General features: G+C 38.3%; 1 protein-coding gene across 15 annotated transcripts in view; it reads right to left on the reverse strand.

Annotated features, from left to right (window-relative positions):
• Positions 1 to 24,616, reverse strand: part of wwk (white walker) — a 600,820-nt gene that overhangs the window by 364,934 nt on the left and 211,270 nt on the right. For all 15 annotated transcript variants that reach the window (XM_067765914.1, XM_067765921.1, XM_067765915.1 and 12 more), the window contains one exon: positions 10,963 to 11,098. In XM_067765914.1, coding sequence (XP_067622015.1) covers positions 10,963 to 11,098 — 136 coding nt within the window. The remainder of the gene's footprint in view (positions 1 to 10,962; positions 11,099 to 24,616) is intronic.

Below are 24,616 nucleotides of genomic sequence, written 5' to 3' on the forward strand. Positions count from 1 at the left end.
AGTCTTAAGTTTCTTTTTTCAGAGCTCTATTTTCTCGGGAAGTTCCTTAAAACTTTAAAGCAAAACACATCTCAGACGATTCACGGTCTCTGGACCACCTATGGAAATTGTCTTTCCCTCATGCTGCATTGTCGTGGGATTCTGAAATACGTTCTTAGTTTCAAGAATCTAGATATACGGGAAGTTACTCGAATAGCGGTCGCAAAATTCCAAATGTTGTAAATGGACTTTTTAATATCTCTAAGTATCTCGATCCCCGTACCATCAAGCAAACTTTTTATTCCAAATATTACAACGTAGTAATAAAGCCTAAAGCTATGTTCAAAATTTTAGATCATCGGCAAGTTCCTTAAAACTCGAAAGCAATATTTCCAAGCTTGGAAGATTTTTAAAATTTTCACGATCCGTGGACCTCCTAGGTAAAAAATTTTTCCCGTGCTGCATTCTCACCGGGTTCTGAAGTAAGTTTTTAGTTTCAAGATTCTAGCTCAACGGGAAGTTACTCAAATAGCTGTCGCAAGATTCCACATTTTGTAAGTGGACTTTCCACATAACCGTGAATATCTCAATCCCTGTCCCATCCAGAAAACTCTGTTATACTAAATATCACACCTTATAGTTATCGGAAAATTCCTTTATCCTATTCCTTATTCCTTTTTTAGAATTTTCAGGATCCCTGAAATCCTAGCAACAGTTTTTTCCCTCAAGTTAAAATGACATCGGGTTCTAAGTTTCATTACTCTAGCTTTCCGGGAAGTTTTTCAAAAATGGATTCCTAGAGTGTCTAATTCTGTATGAAAATTGACGGAAAAACCTCAAACGAAACTAATACATATAAAGAAAGCCAAAACACTACGAGCAATAACCGTTAACGCCATGATTCAATTACCAGAGGTTTGTTTTTTAATATTGGCAAAGCTTTGACACTCCAAAATTTAAAAATCAAGACGGGTTGCTTTTACGGGGAATAATTCAATCCCTTTTATTTAAAATTGTAGTAGAAAATTAACTTTGGCAGTATACTAGTAGTGATACTAATTTTGTAAATGAAAGGTATTTCACTCAGCATTACAATAGGGACATTTTTGAGAAGGGTTGCCACCTATTCGAAATTAAAAAAAATTGCATGAGATATGCCGATATGGGTATCAAACGAAAGGTATATCACTCCGCATTACAATAGGAACAATTTTGAGTAGGGTTGCCATTTAGGGCTGCCACCTATTCGAAATTAAAAAAATTGCATGAAATATGCCGATATGGGTATCAAACAAAAGGTATTTCACTCCGCATTACAATAGGGACATTTTTGAGTGGGTTGCCACCTATCCCAAATTAAAAAAAAAATGTATAAGATATGCCGATATGGGTATCAAACGAAAGGTATTTCACTACGCATTACAATAGGGACATTTTTGAGTAGGGTTACCATTTAGGGTTGGGGTAGTTAGACGAAAACTTTAAAGGAGAACATTAAAGTTAAAAAGCTTCGTAAAAAAATCTTACACATGATTCGACTTAATTTTCTTAATTTCACACACGCTAATAAAATTGAAATGCAATATCAAGGCACCGTGGCAAATTCTAGCAAAATATATTTAAATGCATATTTTTGGCAAATATGAAATGAATAATTGCAACTTCTCACAGATTACTATTAGAAAGATTTCTCACCATAGCAAAAAGATATCTCACCTACCGTTGAACACTAGAGGCATATGTTCAATTTGAAAACATCCAAACATTTAACTACTTACCAACAGATGGCGCTTAGGGAAGTAAGTTGACATTTAATTAAACTAACTGATATTTGTCATAACTGATAGTCATTCGTGAAATTTACAAGTTTTTCGAATGTAATAAAATTGTGAGACATTCATAGTGTATAACTAAAAAAATGTTTGAAATTAATCATTCGGCGCATGAAGATGCTCGACCTAAATAACTTAGTTCTCGATTTCACTAATTGTCATAACAATTCCTTATACTATAGGCTGGAATTACCCATTAAAGCGCGACTCCTTTTAATTTTTCCTACAAATTGGTGGGACGGGACCTACTTGTTTTATGCAGACGCCGCAAGGCCAAACACTGCCGAGCGGGACCCCGTTTAGAAAAATTTTCTTCTAATTGAAAAACCTTGTTTCTAAATTTTGATGTTGCTTTGCCCAGGGCGTGAACCCACGATCTTCAGTGTGGTAGGCGGGGCACGCTACCATCACACCACGGCACACAGTGTTTCGCGTAGAACAAGCTAGCTGGACAAAATTATTTCCTGATATTTTCGGTTTCATATGTAGTATTTTATTATAAGTATAATATTTTGTCAGCCATATGTGCATTTTTTCTTATTTTTTTCTAAACTTTACTTCTTTTTACTTTACTTTACTACTTACTGATCAAGGAAAAAGTTATAGCATAAGTTTTCTTTTATAATTATGTTCCCATTCACTATCGTCACTGTCATTCGATGAGTCACTTGTGGAATAGACATGATCATCATTACTGTGAAAGCTTGAAACAACTGGGGTATGGGGTATTTATTGACTCCTCAACATTATCGGAGGACAGTAAATGTAAGACTTCTGAAGTCAGGCTTTTAAATTTTTTCTTGGGTATCTCCCTTAAGCTGTTAACTAAGGGATGTTAAAAGTAAAATATTCATAAGATCTCTATTCGTGGCTACACGCTTCTTCAGAAAGTTGACCAATAGGCAAAATTGCTGATTTTATAATATCAGTACTATGCACTAAGATTTTATGAACTGTACCAAGCATATAAAACCACGGATAGAGATCTATGTATAGCTTTTTAGTCTCACTCGCAAATATCTCAAATCTTTGGATATTGATATTATACCCAGATGCTAATGCGCGAAGGAGAGTATCGAATCTTTTGATGAGCGTTACATCCAATCCCGTAATCTCAGCACTAGCCTCAGAATTTTCGAAAAACCTTCGAGCAGTATTACCATCATTGGTATTGCCGAATCCTGGTTTTGGTTGATCTACTATCAATCCAAGTTCACTTTTAAATTTATTCTGGATTTCGTTGGAACGTTGCTTAACACTCTCTTTATCTGCCTCATTCCTAAGTTGCCATTTTTTTACTTCGAGGCGACAACTTATGTGAAAACATTCAAAACATCTTATCCAGGCATGGAGAGTAGACAAGTCAAACCGAAGATTATCTCGGTGTCTCATCATTCATATCTTTTGGAGTGGCACCACAAATATAACACTTTTGTGCGGAAGAAGTTTCAGTCAAAGCATTGAAAAATTTTCCGTCAATCATTGTTAGGAGCATGTTGTGAATAACAGAAACCTCGCATTCTTCGCTAAAGTACTTTGTTGGCAACAAAGCATTTACCTCCTCTAAAACTTTGTTCGTTTCAGAAACAATAAAATCTTTTGTTTCCTTAGAGAAAATAAATTTAATTGGACGAAAATACATCGCAGAAGAAGGTTAAGGATTCTGCCAAACAATGTTACCCGTTTCGTCCTGTAACTGAAGAGGAAAGAAAGAAAATATAAACAAAAACTCATCAGTGTCAGCACTGTATGTGAATTTTTGCTTATATGTACTATGACCAGAACTTCCATCACATGATTGCTGATTAAAGTAAATGACGCAGATGTAGGTAACAAACTAACAAGAACTTCTTGATTTGCTAAAATTAAACATTCCACAGTTTTATCTAATACGCCTTGAACTTTAATTTCAGCACTTGTTTCACCCACATCAATCTCATTTGGGTAGCATTCTGCCTTAGCTTTTCTTAAACTATATAAATGATGGATAAACTTTATGGCCTGCCTTGATACTCCACTTCTGAGTCGTTTTGTTCCCATGAGTCGTCGACTTGCTGCTGTCTACATAGTATGCCAAAGCTTCTACACTACTCAAGCATCTTGCACCTTCCTCACATGTTACCTTGTTCGTCGTTTTTTGTGTGGTTTTTTGTGAACTTTTTATAATATTAGCAATATTCCTGTTGCAGGACATCTGCGTTGATACTTCTGCCGCATAAACTAACTCATCAGTACTTCTGGATTGCAGTAGGTCGTTCACTCGACGACGTTTGGTCTTTTGACTGGAAAGCAGAAAGTCCTTCTGTGGTCTTCCGAGTCCTGGGCTACCTGAAGACGAAGCTGGTTGCTCTGATGGCAACTTTGAATCCATCGTAATTGTAAACTTGAAATCTGTTCCCGAAAGCCACTTCGAGTTTTTATTACAAAATCGCTCCCGATGTCTTCCAGAGCTGTTCCATTTCTCATCGATGTTGGATGAATATTTTGAAATTTGTTGACTTAAATTTCTTAACGAATGCTCAGCTACTTCTCTTAAATCAGCCTTAAGTAAAATACAACTCAATAACTCCTTATTTCTCGATTCTTTCGAATATTTCAACCAAATTTCAAATAACTCCATTCTTGGTATAGTTAATACTAAATCTACAAAAAAAAAAAAAAAATAGATGTGCAAAGAATTCGCAATGGTTTTTTCTTTCGACTATTAGAAAATACTTGGGACTATAACATATGTGACATTTGGCGCGGGTAGATATAACTTTTCCCTTTCTAAAATTAACAAGTAAGGAAGGTTAAGTTCGGATGTAACCGAACATTACATACTCAGTTGAGAGCTATGGTGAAAACATAAGGGAAAATAACCATGTAGGAAAATGAACCGAGGGAAACCCTGGAATGTGTTTGTATGACATCTGTATCAAATGAAAGGCATTAAAGAGTATTTTATGAGGGAGTGGGCCATAGTTCTATAGGTGGACGCCATTTAGGGATATAGCCATAAAGGTGGATCAGGGTTGACTCTAGAATGCGTTTGTACGTTATGGGTATCAAATGAAAGGTGTTAATGAGTATTTTAAAAGGGAGTAATCCTTAGTTCCATAGGTGGACGCCGTTTCGAGATATCGCAACAAAGGTGGACCAGGGGTGACCCTAGAATTTGTTTGTACAATATGGGCATCAAACGAATGGTGTTAATGAGTATTTTAAAAGGGAGTGGGCCTTAGTTCTATAGGTGGATGCCGTTTCGAAATATCGACAAAAAGGTGGACCAGTGGTGACTCTAGAATGTGTTTGTACGATATGGGTATTAAATTAAAGGTATTAATGAGGGTTTTAAAAGGGAGTGGTGGTTGTTGTATAGGTGGTCGCCTTTTCGAGATATCGCCATAAAGGTGGGCCAGGGGTGACTCTAGAATGCGTTTGTACGATATGGGTATCAAATGAAAGGTGTTAATGAGTATTTTAAAAGGCAGTAATCCTTAGTTCCATAGGTGGACGCCGTTTCGAGATATCGCCATAAAGGTGGACCAGGGGTGACCCTAGAATTTCTTTGTATAATATGGGTATCAAAAGAAAGGTGTTAATGAGTATTTTAAAAGTGAGTAATCCTTAGTTCCATAGGTGGACGCCGTTTCGAGATATCGCCATAAAGGTGGACCAGGGGTGACCCTAGAATTTGTTTGTACAATATGGGCATCAAACGAAAGGTGTTAATGAGTATTTTAAAAGGGAGTGGGCCTTAGTTCTATAGGTGGACGCCTTTTCGAAATATCGCCATAAAGGTGGACCATGGGTGACTCTAGAATGTGTTTGTACGATATGGGTATCAAATTAAAGGTATTAATGAGGGTTTTAAAAGGGAGTGGTGGTTGTTGTATAGGTGGTCGCATTTTCGAGATATCGCCATAAAGGTGGACCAGGGGTGACCCTAGAATTTGTTTGTATAATATGGGTATCAAAAGAAAGGTGTTAATGAGTATTTTAAAAGGGAGTAATCCTTAGTTCCATAGGTGGACGCCGTTTCGAGATATCGCCATAAAGGTGGAGCAGGGGTGGCCCTAGAATTTGTTTGTACAATATGAGTATCAAAATAAAGGTGTTAATGAGTATTTTAAAAGGGAGTAATACATAGTTCCATAGGTGGACGCCGTTTCGAGATATCGCCATAAAGGTGGGCCAGGGGTGACTCTAGAATTCGTTTGTGCAATATGGGTATCAAACGAAAGGAGTTAATGAGTATTTTAAAAGGGAGTGGGCCTTAGTTCTATAGGTGGACGCCTTTTCGAGGTATCGCAATAAAGGTGGACCAGGGGTGACTCTAGACTTTGTTTGTACGATATGGGTATCAAATGAAAGGTGCTAATGAGTATTTTTAAAAGGGAGTGGGCCTTCGTTCTATAGGTGTTCGCCTTTTCGAGATATCGCCATAAAGGTGGACCAGGGGTGACTTTAGAATATGTTTGTACGATATGGGTATCAAATGAAAGGTGGTAATGAGTATTTTAAAAGGGCGTGGGGCTTAGTTCTATAGGTGGCCGCCTTTTCGAGATATCGCCATAAAGGTGGACCAGGGGTGACTCTAGAATGAGTTTGTACGATATGGGTATCAAATTAAAGGTATTAATGAGAGTTTTAAAAGGGAGTGGTGTGAAGGCGTTTTCCAGAAATCGACCAAAATGTGGACCAGGGTGACCCAGAACATCATCGGTTGGATACCGCTAATTTATTTATATATGTAATACCTGCCAAGATTTTAAGGTTTTTTATTTCGCCCTGCAGAACTTTTTCATTTTCTTCTACTTAATATGGTAGGTGTTACAACCATTTTATAAAGTTTTTTCTAAAGTTATATTTCGCGTCAATAAAACAATCCAATTACCTTACCATGTTTCATCCCTTTTTTCGTATTTGGCATAGAATTATGGCATTTTTTTCATTTTTCGTAATTTTCGATATCGAAAAAGTGGGCGTGGTGATAGTCGGATTTCGTTCGTTTTTCATACCAAGATAAAGTGAGTTCAAGTAAGCACGTGAACTAAGTTCATTAAAGATATGTCGATTTTTGCTCAAGTTATCGTGTTAACGGCCATGCGGAAGGACAGACGGTGTATAAAAACTGGGCGTGGCATCAACCGATTTCGCCCATTTTCACAGAAAACAGTTAACGTCATAAAATCTATGCCCCTACCAAATTTCAAAAGGAATGGTTAATTTTTTTTCGACTTATGGCGTTAAAAGCATCATAGACAAATTAAATGAAAAAGGGCGGAGCCACGCCCATTTTGAATTTTTCTTTTATTTTTGTATTTTGCTGCACCATATCATTACTGGAGTTGAATGTTGACATAATTTACTTATATACTGTACAGAAATTACATTTTTTGTTAAAATTTGACTTTCAAAAAATTTTTTTTAAAAGTGGGCGTGGTCCTTCTCCGATTTTGCTAATTTTTATTAAGCGTACATATAGTAATAGGTGTAACGTTCCTGCCAAATTTCATCATGATATCTTCAACGACTGCCAAATTACAGCTTGCAGAACTTCTAAATTACCTTCTTTTAAAAGTGGGCGGTGCCACGCCCATTGTCCAAAATTTTACTAATTTTCTGTTCTGCGTCATAAGTTCAAATCATCTACCAAGTTTCGTCGCTTTAGCTGTCTTTTGTAATGAATTATCGCACTTCTTCGATTTTTCGAAATTTTCGATATCGAAAAAGTGGGCGTGGTTATAGTCCGATATCATTCATTTTAAATAGCGATCTGAGATGAGTGCTCAGGAACCTACATACCAAATTTCATCAAGATACCTCAAAATTTACTCAAGTTATCGTGTTAACGGACGGACGGACGGACGGACGGACATGGCTCAATCAATTTTTTTTTCAATCCTGATTATTTTGATATATGGAAGTCTATATCTATTTCGATTCCTTTATATATGTACAACCAACCGTTATCCAATCAAACTTAATATGCTCTGTGAGCTCTGCTCAACTGAGTGTAAAAATGTAGGTAAAAAGTACCTTTTCTTCCTAATAACGGAATCTTAAATATATTAAAAATATTGTAATTGCGAAAAGATTACTATAAAAAAATTCAACTTTCCTTCGAGCTTAGAATCAATTACAAAAATTATGTAAAAGTGTTTATGTAAAAGTGATATTCAACACTAGTTTTGTAAATTAATCAATGCAAATTACGGAACTCCTGACTTACTTCAATTACTCAAGATATAATAAGCGAAAAAAACAAATGTGTGCAAAAATCCCGTTATTTTGTTGTTTTCTTTCCTTTCCATTACAATATTCTTGGAATAAAAACTTTGTTTTTGTCCAGCTAGCTTGTTCTACACGGAACACTGTGCGGCGGCCGCATTATACCTTGCAGTATTTTTATAATGGATTTTACAGTTGTGAATTCCTACAAGTGGAAAATCTTTCTATGCGTTCATTGCCATAACTACCTGTCAAATAACAAGTGACAGGTAGAATAGCTGTCGCGAATAGCCATAGAATGGAAGAAACGTTTGTTTTTTGTTCACGGTTATTTGAAGTGCCACGAATTGCCCATTTGTGTTTCAAACCAACTTTTTTTTAAATGTGTGTATAGAAAATCAGACTTCATGTTAATAACCATTTCTGTAATCTAGATAATAGAGAAAATATGAGCAGCCAATTAAGCAAACATTTTACAAAATGTAAATATTTCAATATACCAGTCGTCTACGTTTAAACGGTTAAGCGCGAATTAAGTAAGTAAGTCGTATACAACAATGTTTGAAAAACACTATTAGGCAAATGATTTAAGTAATCGAACAGCGATTTAACAGGTGAATCGGGCTGTTTACTACTGTCAATGCTTTTTTCAAACATTCGCCACTTGTATGAATGCACAATGGGCTGTATTTATGAGCATGATATACAAAATTTAAGTAGTTTTTCTTTTTATGGCATTGACAAGAAATCATTTTTAGACAATTTTTCATTTTGTCCAAATGCTTCTGACGTGTTGCCAATTAAAAATATTTAAAAAATTTTTAATTTCTTCAGTGGGTATCCAGATCATAAGAAAATGAGCAAGACATTTTTTTATTTTCGCCTAGTAAGCTAAGATTGAAATTTTTTTAATCGAAAATATGTAGATTCCTTTATAATTATTTATTTGCTTTACAAAATTTTATTCGAGATGCATTCTGTATACATCAACTGAAAAGTGCAAGGATTTCTTGGGCATTTCTTCGAGGACCCATTTTGACTTTGAAATCTTAACAGCAGCTATTGTAAACAGCTTATCGAAAACGAAACTATAAATAATGAGCACAATTGCCTAACCCAAGTGAACAATTACTTAAAGTCCATCAAGATTCTTTTTTATAGTGTTGTTTTTATAAGCTACTGTAAAAATTTCAAAATAAAAATTCATCAACATCTGTGTTTAAGGACACATATTCCGTAGTGTTTTGAACTACATATGTATTTATATATAGAAAATGTTTCAAAAATTTTGTATCTTATTTTCATTTTCCGATTTGTTTCGGTGCTCTTAACGATATGTCAAGTTTTAAGTGTGTAGCTCAATAGAAAGTCTCATGAAAATTGATCGCTAGATTCCCCCTTCAGTACGATTTCCTAAGTAAATCGGTTCTTGAGGCCCCTAGGGAAACTTTTTGTAATAGGTATTTTACTCCCTTTGGCCTCAGAAATACGTTCAAAATTTCAAGCATCTAGTTTTCTAGGACCTTTGATTATTCTATTATTTCCACCAGTGCGCCACACAGCGGAATTGTTTTTACTTTTGTTGTATTGTCACAGTGCTTAGTTCAATGCAGGGAATGAGAAGTTGCCAAAAAACGATCGAACGCTTCCACACGCTCTACAAGTTTTTTGATCCTAAATATTAGAACCTTAAAGGGTCCTAAGCTGTGTTCAAAGTTTCAGGTCCCTAGGAAACTAGCAACCGAAATTTCCGAATTATGATGATTTTTTTTTAATTTTCACGATCTTTGTGCCACCCAAAGAAAAATTGTCCCCCATGTTGTATTTTTAACGGGTTCTGAATTACGTTTCAAGTTTCACCAATCTACCTCTACAGGAAGTTATTCAAAACTCGGTCGCAAGATTCCACCTATTCTAAATGGACTTTCTAAATATCTCGATCCCTGTCTCATCGAGAAGACTATTTAATCCTAAATACTACAAGCTAATAGATCCCGAAGGTCAGTTTAAAGTTTCAGCTCTCTGAGCTTTCGGAAAGTTCCTTAAAACTCGAAAGCAAAATTTCCAATTTCGAACGATTTTTTTAATTTTCACGATCTCTGGACCACCGAGCGATATATATATATATTATATTATATAGCATTGTCACTGGGTTCTGAATTATGCTTTTAGTTTCAGCTCTACGGGAAGTTACTAAAATAGCGGTCGCAAGCTTCCATATGTTCCCAGTGCACTTTCTAAATATATCGATCCCTGTGCCATATAGGAAACTCTTTTATTCTAAATATTTCACCCTAATAGAGCCTGAAACTTCGATCAAAGTTTCAGATCTCTGGATTATCGCAAAGTTCCTTAAAACTCGAAAGCAAATTTTCCACTTTCGGGTGATTTTTAGAATTTTTACGATCCCTGGACTACCTAGCGAGCATTTATTTTCCGTGATGTCGATTGTCATGGGATTCTGAATTATGTTCTTAGTTTCAATAATCTAGCTCTACGGGAGGTTACTCAAACTGTGGTGGCAAGATTCCATATGTTCCATATGGACTTTCTAAATATCTCAAAGTATATCGATCCCTGTCCCATCTAGAAAACCTTTTTATTCTAAATATTACAAAATTATAAAGCCCAATGCTATATAGCTCAAAGCTTGAGGTCTTTGGGTTATCGGGGGGCTCCTTAAAACTCGAAAGCAACTTTTCCACGTTAGAACGTTTTTCATTTTCACGATCCCTGGAACGAAATTATATAAGATTTAAATGCTTCATTTTGGAGTCGACTTTCGGAATTTTTAGTAGTGATGTATTTCAAAACTATGAAAAATGCAGTTTCGAAAAATCTCTTGGTTAGGACCTTTGTGAATCAAAGTATTGACATGTACTTAATATGTAAGCATATGAAAAACTAATGTATACATACTTTGTATCTAACAAACCTTGATCATTCAACCAAACAGCCAAATTATAATAAGCTTCGTCCATCAATGTGATTACACCAGCCAGCAAAACCTTTGGTATTACACTCAAACAACATAAAATGCTCTCTTCTGGTAACTTAGAGTCCCACCAATCCTGTAAAGAAATTTTGAGGACATGAAAAGTTAATCGATTTCGAAATACCCATAGATGCAGATTCACATGCACACACCTAAAATATTTTAGCTGTATACTCATGTATCAAGGATGTAATACATTACAGAAACTCCTAATATATAGCCGCTAATACATAGAGTACGAATTAGGACGCCAAAAATCATAGCTTCAAAACTAATGGTTAATCAATTACATATGAATTTTTTGTATGACAATCACGAACAAGGGAAAATTCAGGTAAGGGCCATAGGAAGCACAAATTTGAAATTGTTTTATTCCACTTTTTTTTAGAAACCCATATTTGGCCTGTTTACCTACAATTCCAGAGTTCTCAGAGACAAGTCCCAGGCATAGTAGCACGAAAAGTATTTTTCGAATAATATTCTTGCTACCACCAATTTGCATTGTAATATTATTATTAAATGAGAAGTTCCACACCTACTCTCAAAGACTATGTTCATCTTTAAAGCTTACTTATACACATCTCCAATTAGAGCTCAAATTTCTTTGTTTCTCAACAGTTCCTTAACTTGACAATCATAACGAAATATTTTCTTAGAGATGTTCGATGCTGAATACGAATATGTGATCAAAAATTTTCCAAGATATCTCGTTTTGTGAAAACAGGGTCAAATCCCCAAAAGTGGTAAAGTTCGAGTTGCTGCTCATTCATAACCAAATTTTCAACTATTTTGAAGAATTAGGCTTAGGATATTTTCTTATATTAAGGCCCGGTTTTTCAGTAGTTGGTTAAGCTAAGCTTAAACTAAGTTTTCTTAAACTTTAGTAAAATTTAAACTCCAGTTATACTACTGAGCAGTTTTTCAGTCACAGTTTAACGCCGCTTTTGGGGTAGGCTTTTTTGTACGGCAACATTGGTTTTTTATTATCTAGATACAACCACAGCTGGATTTTGCTTACCCAACAAACATTTTAAAGATATTTCTCCAGCGAAATATATATTTAGTTCTGGAGGTGATATCCAACATCATTATCTAGTTATTCTTAAACCAGATAGGTCTCCAGTTGATATCCAACTTCATTCTCGAATCACTATCCAACCTTTGAGAAATTTTTTAAAATTTATAGTTCTCGAGTTGATCTCCAACGTCATTAGCATTTTCAAATTATTATTCCACCTTTGGGAGATTTTGAGAAATGTACAGTTCTCAAATTCAACACGTATCTCCAGTTAATATCCTACATTGGATATCGAGTTAAGGAGAAGTTGAAAAAAATCTGCAAGGTGGTACCACCAAAGCAAACACCTACATATTTATTCTGAGAAATAAACACCTGATTGATAACAGTAATGAAGCGTAATTTAGCAAAAATAAATCATATATATCTTATTAAGCTGGCTCGAGGTCTGTGTTTAAAATAAAACACCGTTGATGATTTTTTCTTTTTTTCAACCAATATATTTCGACTGCTCTGCGGCAATCGTCATCAGGGTTACAAAACTAATAAAACAAAAATAATAGTAAATAAACAATTAACAAATTATCACAAAAAATTTATCATTTTACATTTGCACATACGTTTCTTAGCACGTCTGCCCTGTGCGACGTGGAGTATGGTACTGTCTTCCTCTAAGCAAATGTTTGTATATATGCGCGGAATTGTCCACGTCGCTCTTAAAGTTGAGTCGTGTGTTAGTCGGTACGTTGATAATGTGTAACATTTCAAGAGTGAATCGTTTACTGTAGTGTTGTTCTTGTTGCAGTATTTTGGTCTCGTCAAAGTTAGGTATGTGCCCACTAGCTGCACAGTGTGCCATAAGTGCTGTTTTTCTTAAACAAAATAGTAACATACGAATTTTAACTTCAGACAAAGGTAATAAAACGGTAGCAATGGAAGTCGACGATTACAATAAGAAAATGGAAGAAATTTTAATGGATTTAACTACATATAGGGTTCAAAGACAGGACCCAACATCACGATTGCAGAATAAGAACAACTGCCTAGTAGATAAGCTTTTTAAAATGGATTTAATCACGAAGTCTGAGAGAAATAGACTTACAACAACAACTGCGCTTCCACCCAGAATCTATGGCCTCCCTAAGATCCATAAGGAAGGCACTCCATTAAGGCCAATTTGTTCAGCGATTGGATCACCCTCATATGGTTTGTGCAAATATATTGCTGAAATATTAAAAAACATAACGTCAAATTCTACATATAACATCAAAAACACGCTCGAGTTTAAAGAAAGGATAAATAACACTTATATATTTGACGACGAAAAACTTATTTCGTTCGACGTGTTATCACTTTTTCCGAGTATACCAATACAGCTGGTACTCGATACAATACAAGAAAAGTGGGTAATGATTAAAGAGTTCACAAAGATACCCAAACAGCTGTTTATGGAGATAACAACATTCTGTATAAAAGAGAGCAGATATTTTAAGTTTAAGAATACCATATACACGCAATTGAAAGGAATGCCGATGGGAGCGCCCACATCCCCAATCATAGCGGATATAATAATGGAGAAACTTTTGGATAGTAGTATGGAAAAATTGCGGTATAAACCTAGGATACTTTCGAAATACGTCGATGACCTCTTTGCCATAGTACGTGAAAACGAGATACAAAATACACTTGACACACTCAACAATTTTGACAAGAATATAAAATTTACTGTAGAAGTAGAAAACAACGGAAAATTAGCTTATTTAGACTCTGAAATAAACAGACGAGGCAATCGACTAAAACTTAAGTGGTATAAAAAAGAAATAGCTTCAGGACGAATTATAAATTTTAATTCTAAGCATCCCAAATCCATGATTGTAAATACAGCATTGGGCTGTATACGGAAAATGCTACTTACCTCAGACGAAGTGTACCACAAGGAAATATAGAAAGAAATAGTCACATTGTTAAGAAATAATGATTTTCCTAAACACACAATAAGAAAGTTAATCAAAAAAGCTAAATTGCCAAATAACACACAAAAACCCGGAAAACCATTAAATTTTAAGTCGCTGGCCTATGTACCTCAATTATCAGAACGTTTGGTTAAATCTGATTGTTACAACAAGGATAACACAAAAATTGCACATAAGCCGTCCAATACTTTAAAACAATTTTTCAATAAAACGAAGTCAACCATACCAAATATGGACAAAAGCAACGTTGTGTATAAAATTCCCTGTAAAGGCAAGGTTGAGGAAGCTTGCAATAGTATTTATGTCGGTACAACTAAATCCAAACTAAAAACAAGACTATCACAACATAAATCCGATCTAAAACAATGCCATCAACAAAATAACCAGAAAACAGCACTTATGGCACACTGTGCAGCTAGTGGGCACATACCTAACTTTGACGAGACCAAAATACTGCAACAAGAACAACACTACAGTAAACGATTCACTCTTGAAATGTTACACATTATCAACGTACCGACTAACACACGACTCAACTTTAAGAGCGACGTGGACAATTCCGCGCATATATACAAACATTTGCTTAGAGGAAGACAGTACCATACTCCACGTCGCACAGGGCAGACGTGCTAAGAAACGTATGTGCAAATGTAAAATGATAAATTTTTTGTGATAATTTGTTAATTGTTTATTTACTATTATTTTTGTTTTATTAGTTTTGTAACCCTGATGACGATTGCCGCAGAGCAGTCGAAATATATTGGTTGAAAAAAAGAAAAAATCATCAACGGTGTTTTATTTTAAACACAGACCTCGAGCCAGCTTAATAAGATAGTTATTTGAAGAATAAGGTCGCCAACAAATACAATTTAAATCATATATATTTTATTTTCTTGAAAATACTGTAGTATTGGAATCTTACACTTGAGGCCAGTGAAAGAACCATAATTGGGAACAATCATTTTTCAACATAAGTAATAGCATTTTTCACTTTATAAAAAACTCCCTTTTTTGCTGAGTACACTATGATTCTCAAGTTGAGCCACTGTTTCGTAACAACTCTTGAGATTTTAAAGGTATGCTAGTTATCAACATGAGCTCTAATGGTGCTCAAGCCCAAATGCCTGTTGGGTATATTCGGCGCCATTTTGAACAAACGCAAATCACCGATTGGTTAACTAGAGTTTAATCGTGCCAGATCGGCCGCTTAAGCTCAGCTTAAACTTCAGTTAAAGTAGACTGAAAAATTGCCGAATAAGTTTAAGCGTATTTTAACTGACAAACTGAGTTGAACTTGTAATGAAAAACCGGGCCTAAAAGTTAATTTAAGTTGTAACATCTTTAATTTAAATTAAAATTAAAATTGACATCTCATAAAAACTTAAAATGTCAGAAAACACTCCCTACGCCGTGTTCTTTAAAATGCTAGAAACCGGATTTTAGGGATGCACTCTAAACATAAATAGCCTCGTTTTCTCTAAAACTAGATATCACTAAAAATTTGTTACCACAGATTCGCATTTAGCATTAACTGGCTGGTCCATGAGGACCTCACATAGACTGAATTACTCCGTATTTAGCATCGAAAATCCATAAGAAAAAACGGGATTTGCATTATTTGTATAAAATCTATTAATGAAATATGAATAATTATTTTATTTAAGTTATAGAGTGGAAAATTCTGCTCAATGCAGAGTCCACGAGCCCTCTCGCAGAGTCAGGAGGTGTTATCTTCTTTGACATCGTAAGAGTGATTCTCAGAATTTACCATGTCGAAGGCTAAGGGGAATACGAGGATGTAGAGGCGGAAGGAGAACAGCATCCATCCGCGCTTCTGCTGCGACTGTAGGTGCGGTTCAGGACAGCGGTGGGCCCGCAGGGGGAACAACACCTACGTGTATTGTAGCTTAGCCCATTACTTCGGACAGCGTCAACTCTGTCGGCATCTCGTTTTGACGGGAGTCAGTGTTGGTCTTATGTTATGTGTGATAGGGCGGAAGGGCAGAGGCTGTTGGCCTCGGTGGGGGAAGTCGCTGTGGCGAAGATGAATTTTTCGATGATGATAACTGTCCGTCAGATAAATCTTCGGCACTCTTGGACGGATTTCGCTAATCTTGTGCTCCGCCTAGGGCGGGAATAAGATCACAAATTGTATTGAGGGAGGCGTGTTACGATCATAGCTGAAGCGAGGAGGAAAGGAGCCGAAGTTATCGTCGGAGCCGACAGCGATTCGGATACCACAGGAAGAGGTGAGCCACTTTTTAGTTTTATTTTAAACTAGGATTTAAAAATAACGCAATAAACCACTGGTATGGTGAAATAACCTATTGGATTTGGCTCCCAACTTTAGCTACTGCCAAGTTAATTGGACCAGTCTTTTGTACAACCTCACGCAATATGCGTACAGCCCAGGGATGCACCTTAACGTTAAGCTAATCGTTTATCAAAAAATTTCCACCGTTTCCGTTGAAACACTTCGAAATATTATCGATAAATAAATTATCAAGATAAATTGTATCTCGTTTTTAACCGAAACGAAAAGCCTTCGTTAACGTTAAAAACGTTAACAAAAACGTGATACTTTATGTTTGAACTGTGCTGGCAATGCTATAGCCATGGTGAAGCCGTAAGGTGGTATCAGCGAGCGGGCATACACACACAAACTCCATGTAATTTGTTTGTGTAGTTCGTTGGTGGTAATGTCAAAAATACTATGAGAAATGTTCGTACTGTCAAAATTCATGAGAAAAGTTGCAATCAGCTTGGCTAATGCTTTCACCTTTAATGACTCCGCCATCATTCAGGTTTGCCAGCATAGTTTGAAATTAATAATCAACATAACGATTTGATTTCGTTTTGATATGGCAGAAAACGAAACAAAATCATTTCGTTAATTTGACGTTCTTAACGGTAATAAACGAAACGAAATGACTTTGTTTCGTTTATTAACGTTAATTATCGTAACGAAATGATATCGGTTCGTTGGTTAAGCATGCCTGGTACAGCCTCATCATTGGTTTAGAAAATTTTTATAGATATATGTATGTTACAACTTTTTTTTTAGTAATATATTCAGTCATAAATCAAAAACCGTTTAAGTTGTCGAACGGAAATTCGTCGTAGGGATTTCTGTTGTCATAGGTAATGTGTCGGATAAAAGTTTACAAACTCGGTCCAGACCATGCGCACTTGTATATAAAAGATTTTTAAATGCATTTTACATTATTATAAAAGGCAATATATTTACAAAAAAATGGTTCTATATTGATGCAATTTTACTTGGAAAATAACAATTTAACAAAAATTTAGAAAAAATTTGAAATTTTGAAAATAAGAGATAGTCAACGACGTCACACATTTGAAAAAGTGCCACTGTAAAATAGGAAAAGCAACTAAATGAAGTGTAAGATCGTATAGAAAACCTTTCCTTTAGATATTTACAAAGATATATGTATGTATGTGTATATATATATCAACTGGGGAAAAAGTAGCACAGCTGTGAAAATTTGCCGAATAAATAAATTTTTCTCCTTTGTTTGTCTTGTTTCGTCAACTTTGGTGCTCTCTGTGTGCACTAATTTATAAGAAGAATGTACCAACCCCAAATTGCATAAAAACTGGAAATTAATTATGAGTTCAATGCATGATACAAAAAATAGAGGTAGTTCCATTTAGTGTGACGTTAGCCACTTGACTTTTGCGGGGACAATGACAACTTCACCAAAAACAAGCTACCAGATTGAAAAATGTTACGAATTTTTCTAATTTTGATGGATTGCATATTAACGGATACGACTAAATTACTTTCATAGTTATTTTAAATAAAAAAGAAAAAAAAAATGAGCCGGATGCGTTGGAAATATTTTAATACGAAATAGCAGCGTAGAAAAAAAGGTTTTTAATAAGTTTTTGGAGCTCCCGAAAATTGCCTTCACTAGGGTAGGCACCTTGTCGTTGGTGTGATGGCTTAGCCGAACTCCATAGCGCCCGACTATGAGGCGGAGCTGTTTAGGACTGACATCACCGCCGTTTCGCCTCATAGGAGGGTAGCGGGATGTCGGTGACCAAGAACTGCCAACCCCCTAATCCAGGGTGTATGCGGGCCGTGCCTATTGGACGATTTGCAGCCAGGGGATAAATTCGGCTGTATTCGAGCGGAGCCTTCCCAATACCGGACCATCTCGGGAAGTATTTATGGCCTTACCACAGTAAGGGGCGCTGCTGTGGCGGACGGATCTTTCCCCGTATATAATACTGGACCGCTGAGCCCGCCTTGTCGGGCAGGCGGTCGTACGACCAAGATGAACGACTCATTACGTGATTGTAATAAAACGATGTAAAGAGGAGGACTGAGTCACAATCGAAGGACGACAAATACGAATTAAGCGATGCGTCGGACTCGGGGAGCGAGAGTAGTGCTGATTCAATGAACTCCGTGTTGGAGAAGCACACAAATGAAAACGGAGTAGAAGAGAGGAGAAGGGTACGAAGCAGAGGAAGTAAAAGAGCTCTCTCACAGTACCGTGCAGCACTAAGAATTGTACAACGCTTGGGAGCAGTGGTCGACCCAACAGAAGTGGAGATCGAGCGCTTGGAAAGGGCCCATGAAGCGGTAGAAGTAGGTCGAAGGCAGTTCAAAAGGTTTGCTGCGAGAAACCCTCGGTTCTGCAACCGGTCAGAGGAGGAAGAAGCGTCGAATGGCAGAATGAAGAGGCAACGTTCGGCGGAAGGCGACAAGCTTGCTTTTAAGAGGCAGAAAGGACCCAGTCCTAGAGCCGCGAGGCAGGGCAGTCGCATAGACAAGACAAGTAAGCCCAAAGCTGTAAGACAGATAGGCTCCAATAGCGAGGTAACAACTACCTCGAAAGCTGCGAGTCAGAGGGAAGTTCCAACTACGGAAGTAGGAGATAAGCCAAAGGAAGATAACGCTAAGACTCCGGCTTTCTCGGAGGCGCTAAAGGGAGTTAACGATAAGACTCCGGCTTTCTCGGAGGTGCCAAAGGGAGATAACACTAAGACTCCTGCTTTTCCCGAGAAGATGAGTGATGTGGCACACTTACTGTGGCGCTGGTTGATCGTAGCAGTCCTTTCGGACAAATGACTACTGAAAGGTGGAGATCTGTGGAAAGGGAGCTTATTAGCTTAATGCTTAAGATGATGCGGGAACAACCAACCTTTGATTTGGGGGGATGGTATAATGGTGTGAAGATGATAGCGTGCGACAACATCGCGAGCTTGCGGTGGCTGGAGGAAGTGGTTCCAAACCTCCAAAGGCAAGGCACGAACGCGCGGTGATGAAGTCGGAGGATACACTGCGACTTCTGCAGAATCAGAATCCGAACATACCGACACAGGATTTGAAGGTACTTACTGTATCTCGGCGTACCGAGGATGGTCAGTTCTACATCTTCCAAATAAGCAAGCAGGCGGAGGATATTTTGTACGCGCAGCTTGGCAAAATGTCCTTTGGCACTGGCAAAATTTACATGCGACTCAGGAAAAGAAGTCCCGAGGATAAAATCCCTAACACGATAGAGGTGGGCGAAGTCGAAAAGGACCTCAAAAGCCTAAGGGAAAAAAGACAAGTGGAGGTCCCCGACGTCACCACGAACGTGCTAGAAGAGGACCAACCGCTAAATGGTGCTATGACTCGCACAGAGGAACACCCGGCATAACAGTCACGAGAGGCTGAAGGGGGCCTCGAATACTCTAAACCAAAAGGGCAAGGGGAGGACAACGACGTTAAGACGAAGGTGCTGGAGGGGGACAAACAGCCCAATGGTGCTGTGAGTCCTACAGATAAACCTCCAACACAGTAAGGTGGCGTCGAGCGAACTCCTCGTAACCCTTGAGGAGGATTCGTTTGACGTGGCGCTGATCCAGGAGCCGTGGCTCTTATCGGGAGGAAAGGTTTCTGGACTTAGCGCGCGCGGCTTTGGCGTTTACTACGCGCAAACGGAAGGACGGGTGCGAGCTGTAGTAATGGTAAGGAAACAGCTGCATTCATATATGCTGCCTAATTACACCACTGAGGGTCTCGTAGCGGTGGCCGTTGAGCGAAGGAATAAGCAGGCATTTATCCTGGCGTCCTGCTACATGGCTCATGCTGCGGAGGTTCCACCGATGGAGCGCAAAAGGCTAGTACAGGAGAAAGGGCGCAAAGCGCGGTTGGTCGTAGGCGCAGATGCAAATGCGCACCACAATGCATGGGGAGGAGCAGATACGAACGAGAGAGGCGAATCTCTATTTTGTTACATCCTGCAAACCAATTTACATATAGCCAACAGGGGAAATGTGCCTACATATATTTGTCCAATATCCAGCAATGTTCTGGATATTACATTGAGCTCCGAGCGTGATATATCAAGGTATGATTGGATGGTTCTTGATAGACCATCCTTCTCCGACCATGCGTATATCAGCTTCAGCATCCCCCTAAAGAGGGTAGAGAAGGGAGGAACCTTTAGAAACCCTAGGTCAACGAACTGGACTAAATTCCAGAAACATGTAGAAACAAAACTGGGACAACCCAAAGAGGTTGCTAATGTAGAGGAACTGGAGGAGTCGATTGAATTCCTAACAAGGACGCTTATGATTGCGTATAACAAAGCTTGCCCTCTAAGAAGATTCAGAGGAAAAGCAAAGCCGCCATGGTGGAGCAATGAGCTGAGTCTTCTAAGAAGAAATATTTAAGCTCGCAAAGACCGAGGAAAGCGAAGCGTATCGGGACGAGTACAGGGATCTACTGAGGATCTACAAGCGTGAAATTACCAGGGCGAAGAGAAACTCATGGAAAAGTTTCTGTACGGACATAGAGTGCTCCAGCGAAACAGCACGGTTGAAAAAAGTCCTAGCAAAGGGAAACATAGTCCAGGGACTAATAAAGAAAGAGAACGGGGAATGGTCACGTAATAGTGAGGAATCCCTTGAGGTGCTTCTCGATACACATTTCCCATCGGGAGACGGTTTAGAAGAGCCAGCAGACATCACTCACACTTCGATCACGGAGCTAGTAGTGCCGGGCTTGGTGACCGATACCAAGATCGAGTGGGCAGTGAAGACGTTTTCTAAGTTTAAATCGCCGGACCCAGATGGTATATTGCCGACCATGCTACAAGTCTTAAGTAGGGCGGTCGTGGAATGGCTTAAAATAATATTCGATGGGTGCATAAGACTGAATCATGTACCACACTCTTGGAAAACTGCTCGTGTAGCTTTTCTACCAAAGGCGGGGAAGATCGGTCACGTGTATCCCAAAGACTATAGACCCTTTAGCTTAACATCATTTCTCCTCAAAACCTATGAGAGGCTGATATATGTGTACATAAAGTCCAACGTGGATGAAAAACTGCTCTCCACAACACAGCATGCGTACACCAAAGGCAAGTCGGTAAGCACCGCATTGCATAGGGTGGTAATAAGCATAGAGAAATCGCTAGAATATAAGGAGTATGCTCTAGGAGTCTTCTTGGATATTGTCGGGGCTTTCAATAATGTTGCAAAATGGGCGATTATGGATGGTCTTAATTACGTGGAGGAGAGGGTCAAGAAGGCCTCAACGGCACTCTATGCATGTAAAAGAATGCTGGGGTGTACGTGGGGCCTATCGCCCTCTCTTTGTCATTGGGTTTTTACAGCGATTGTAAGCCCTATTCTATACCGTGGAGCTCTTGTTTGGTGGAAAGCCACACAAAAAACAACATACCTCAAAAAATTAGAGAAGGTATGCAGACTATCGATGCTTAGCATTACGGGAGCCCTGAAAACAACCACGACGGCTGCACTGTATGCCATTTTGCACATTCCACCTGTAGGCCTGGTAGCAAAGAACAAAGCATTAACGACCGCAACCAGGCTCGGTGTTTCGGGGCAGCTTGAGCGCCGACCATATGGCCATAGTAGTATAGCGTCTTCAATCACAAGACGAACATATTACCTGATTCTTTATCTGCGCTTCGAGGGAGATCTTAAGGCCACGATAGAGGTGGACGGTTGGCGCAAGGGTGCGCAAATGGCGGACGAAGCGATATACTGCTGTTCTGATCCAGAAATAAGCAGATCCTACAGGCTGCCGGAATTACTGTAGCGTTTTCCAAGCGGAAATATTTGCCAAAACCAAAGCAGTAGAAACCCTGGAAGAGAATAGCTTAAGCTGCAACCGTGTTAACTTTTATATTGACAGTCATAGACATAGATGGTAATGAAAAAGCGGACGAACTAGCTAAAAAGGGCGCATCCCTTGGAGCTTTCTCCGTAGACGTCCCAATTAGATTGGGCGAGATTAAGCGAAGGCGAGAGGTGCACATGATCGACCAAGCGGGAAAGGTGTGGGTTCAAGCAAGGGGCTGTAAAGTGTCGAAGATTATGTGTAGGTCTTACAACCTTAGACTAACACAGTTGCTTCTATCATTAAAAAGAGAGGACTGTAGACTCATGACGGTTATTCTGACTGGACACTGCCTTCTGGAGTCACATGCCTTTAAATTAGGCTTGGTCAGTGATAGCAGATGTAGAAAGTGCGGGTTGGAGGAGGAAACGATCGAGCACGTTCTGTGCTCGTGCCCTACTATTAGGAGTGATACAGCTGTCAGATCTAGAAGCAGCAAGTGGCTTAAGTCCTAGGAAGCTTCTAGTATTTGCCAAGAGGACGGAGTTATTTTATAACATATGTCCTGGTTTTTGATAGGGTTTTTCAGTTTGGTCGTTAAAACAAACTTCTGGTAACACTACGGGCAATCAGTCTATGTGAGGTCCTTATGGACCGCCCAGTTCAACCTAACCTAACCTCCCGAAAATTGCTTTGGTGGAAGAAACATGGAACGAAGTATACAAAGCAAGGATGTGCCACTTAACTTCAATTTGGAGAAAGGGTTCAGCAGTAAGCGAGTTTTCGTGGGGTGGAGAAGATTCGACAGAGACCACAAAAGTCAAAGAAAGTAGACCGGGCAAAGGTTGATGGAACGAATGGGCCAAAAAAATCAAAACCGAAGGTAGCTGCGGGAAGAACACTTGCATTGACAAACCGAAATCGATGAACTAAAATGAAGGAAAGAATTTCGCAGAAAGAATGCAAGGGAGAGGTTTCAAGCCAGGGCGCACTATTGTTGTGAACCGTCAAGACGATACTGATAATGCAAAGCCATTCCGTCAAGATCAAGCTCTGCGAAGTAGTTCATTGGCCACACAACAGAGTGTGAGGGAACGGTCCAGGATAATGAGTAGTAGGATGAAACACAGGTACGACAAGAACTATTATTCGGAAGGTTTCCTGGAGGGAGATTTGGTACTGCTATACAACCCTCACCGGCGGAAAGGCGTTCCATCCAAATTTTGGTGCAGTTGGAAAGGTCTGTACAAAGTTGTGAAGAGGATCAGTGATACCATCTACCGCATACAAACCATTGGGAATCCACGAAATAGAAGGGTGGTTCATTTGGAGAGGCTAGCAGCGGTTAGATCGAGAGATTTGTCTGATCGGGACGATCAGACTTAGGTGGAGGGCAGTGTGACGAATATTAGCATCACTAAGCTGATACTAAGCAGCCACTCGTATGTACGTAACGAAATCAATCATCATTTACACACATACATACAAGGCAACGAAGAGATACTCACAAACACATGTAATCAGCAGCCGAAGTATTACTCACGCATACACACGCATATGGCTACAAACTACAACTGAATAAGCGGAATTCCTCAAAATTCGTTACAGTATTACGATCACTTCGAAGTGTAACTGTAAAACTTTTCATCGAACCCGAAACCCATTTACATAAGTGCGCAAAGTTACTACAGTTCAACTAAATAATAGAGGACACCTCTCCCATTTATGTTCGGATTTTCGATAAAAGCTTCAACTGCAGTTGAAGTTGAGGTCAGTTTACTTTAAACGAATTATTGAATTTTACTGCTCAGCACCGGTTAAAATTTTTAATTTTATTCGATGCCAAAAGTAATATAAGCTCGCACTGGTCCTGTGCATCCCCTTTTGTATTGGCATTAGGTAGCACTGATATGCTGAAAAAAAAACAGTTTCTGTAATGGCTTTCGTAGTATAGTATTTATTTTTTTACTCCTATTTTTTCAAAGTGGGTAAAAATGTTACCCTCTTCTGACCATTGAAAATAAATCCATATCGTTTCAGATAGCGTACATCTTCTGTCTTTTCTTATTTACTTCACCTGGTGATTCCACCATGTTTACAGAATCCAACTTTTATGCAAAAATGCATATCGTTGATAGATTTTGTCCATAGAAAATATTGTAACGATTTTATTGCAAATCCGCTTATTTGCAACCTTCTGCTAAGTTCGAATCACTAAACTGTTGAATAAATAACACCACAATTCAGTAATGCAAAATGATCTTAATTAAAGTACTTCACAATAAATAACTCTACAATTACTCGACAGATAGCGTGCTTAATCAAAACTGATTATTGCGCCTCTACTGGTGTCGCCTTTTATACTGTTTGGTTTACTCGTTGACATTTCTAGGCGGTTCGGTTCTAGAATCTACTAGTTGGTTATCTGCTATAAGTTTCTCAGCTATAACTACAGATGCACAATTTTTATAGCTTCTCTCACAGCTCATGCGCGTG

Source organism: Eurosta solidaginis, chromosome 2 (assembly GCF_040869045.1).
Source record: "Eurosta solidaginis isolate ZX-2024a chromosome 2, ASM4086904v1, whole genome shotgun sequence".
NCBI classification, from domain to species: domain Eukaryota; kingdom Metazoa; phylum Arthropoda; class Insecta; order Diptera; family Tephritidae; genus Eurosta; species Eurosta solidaginis.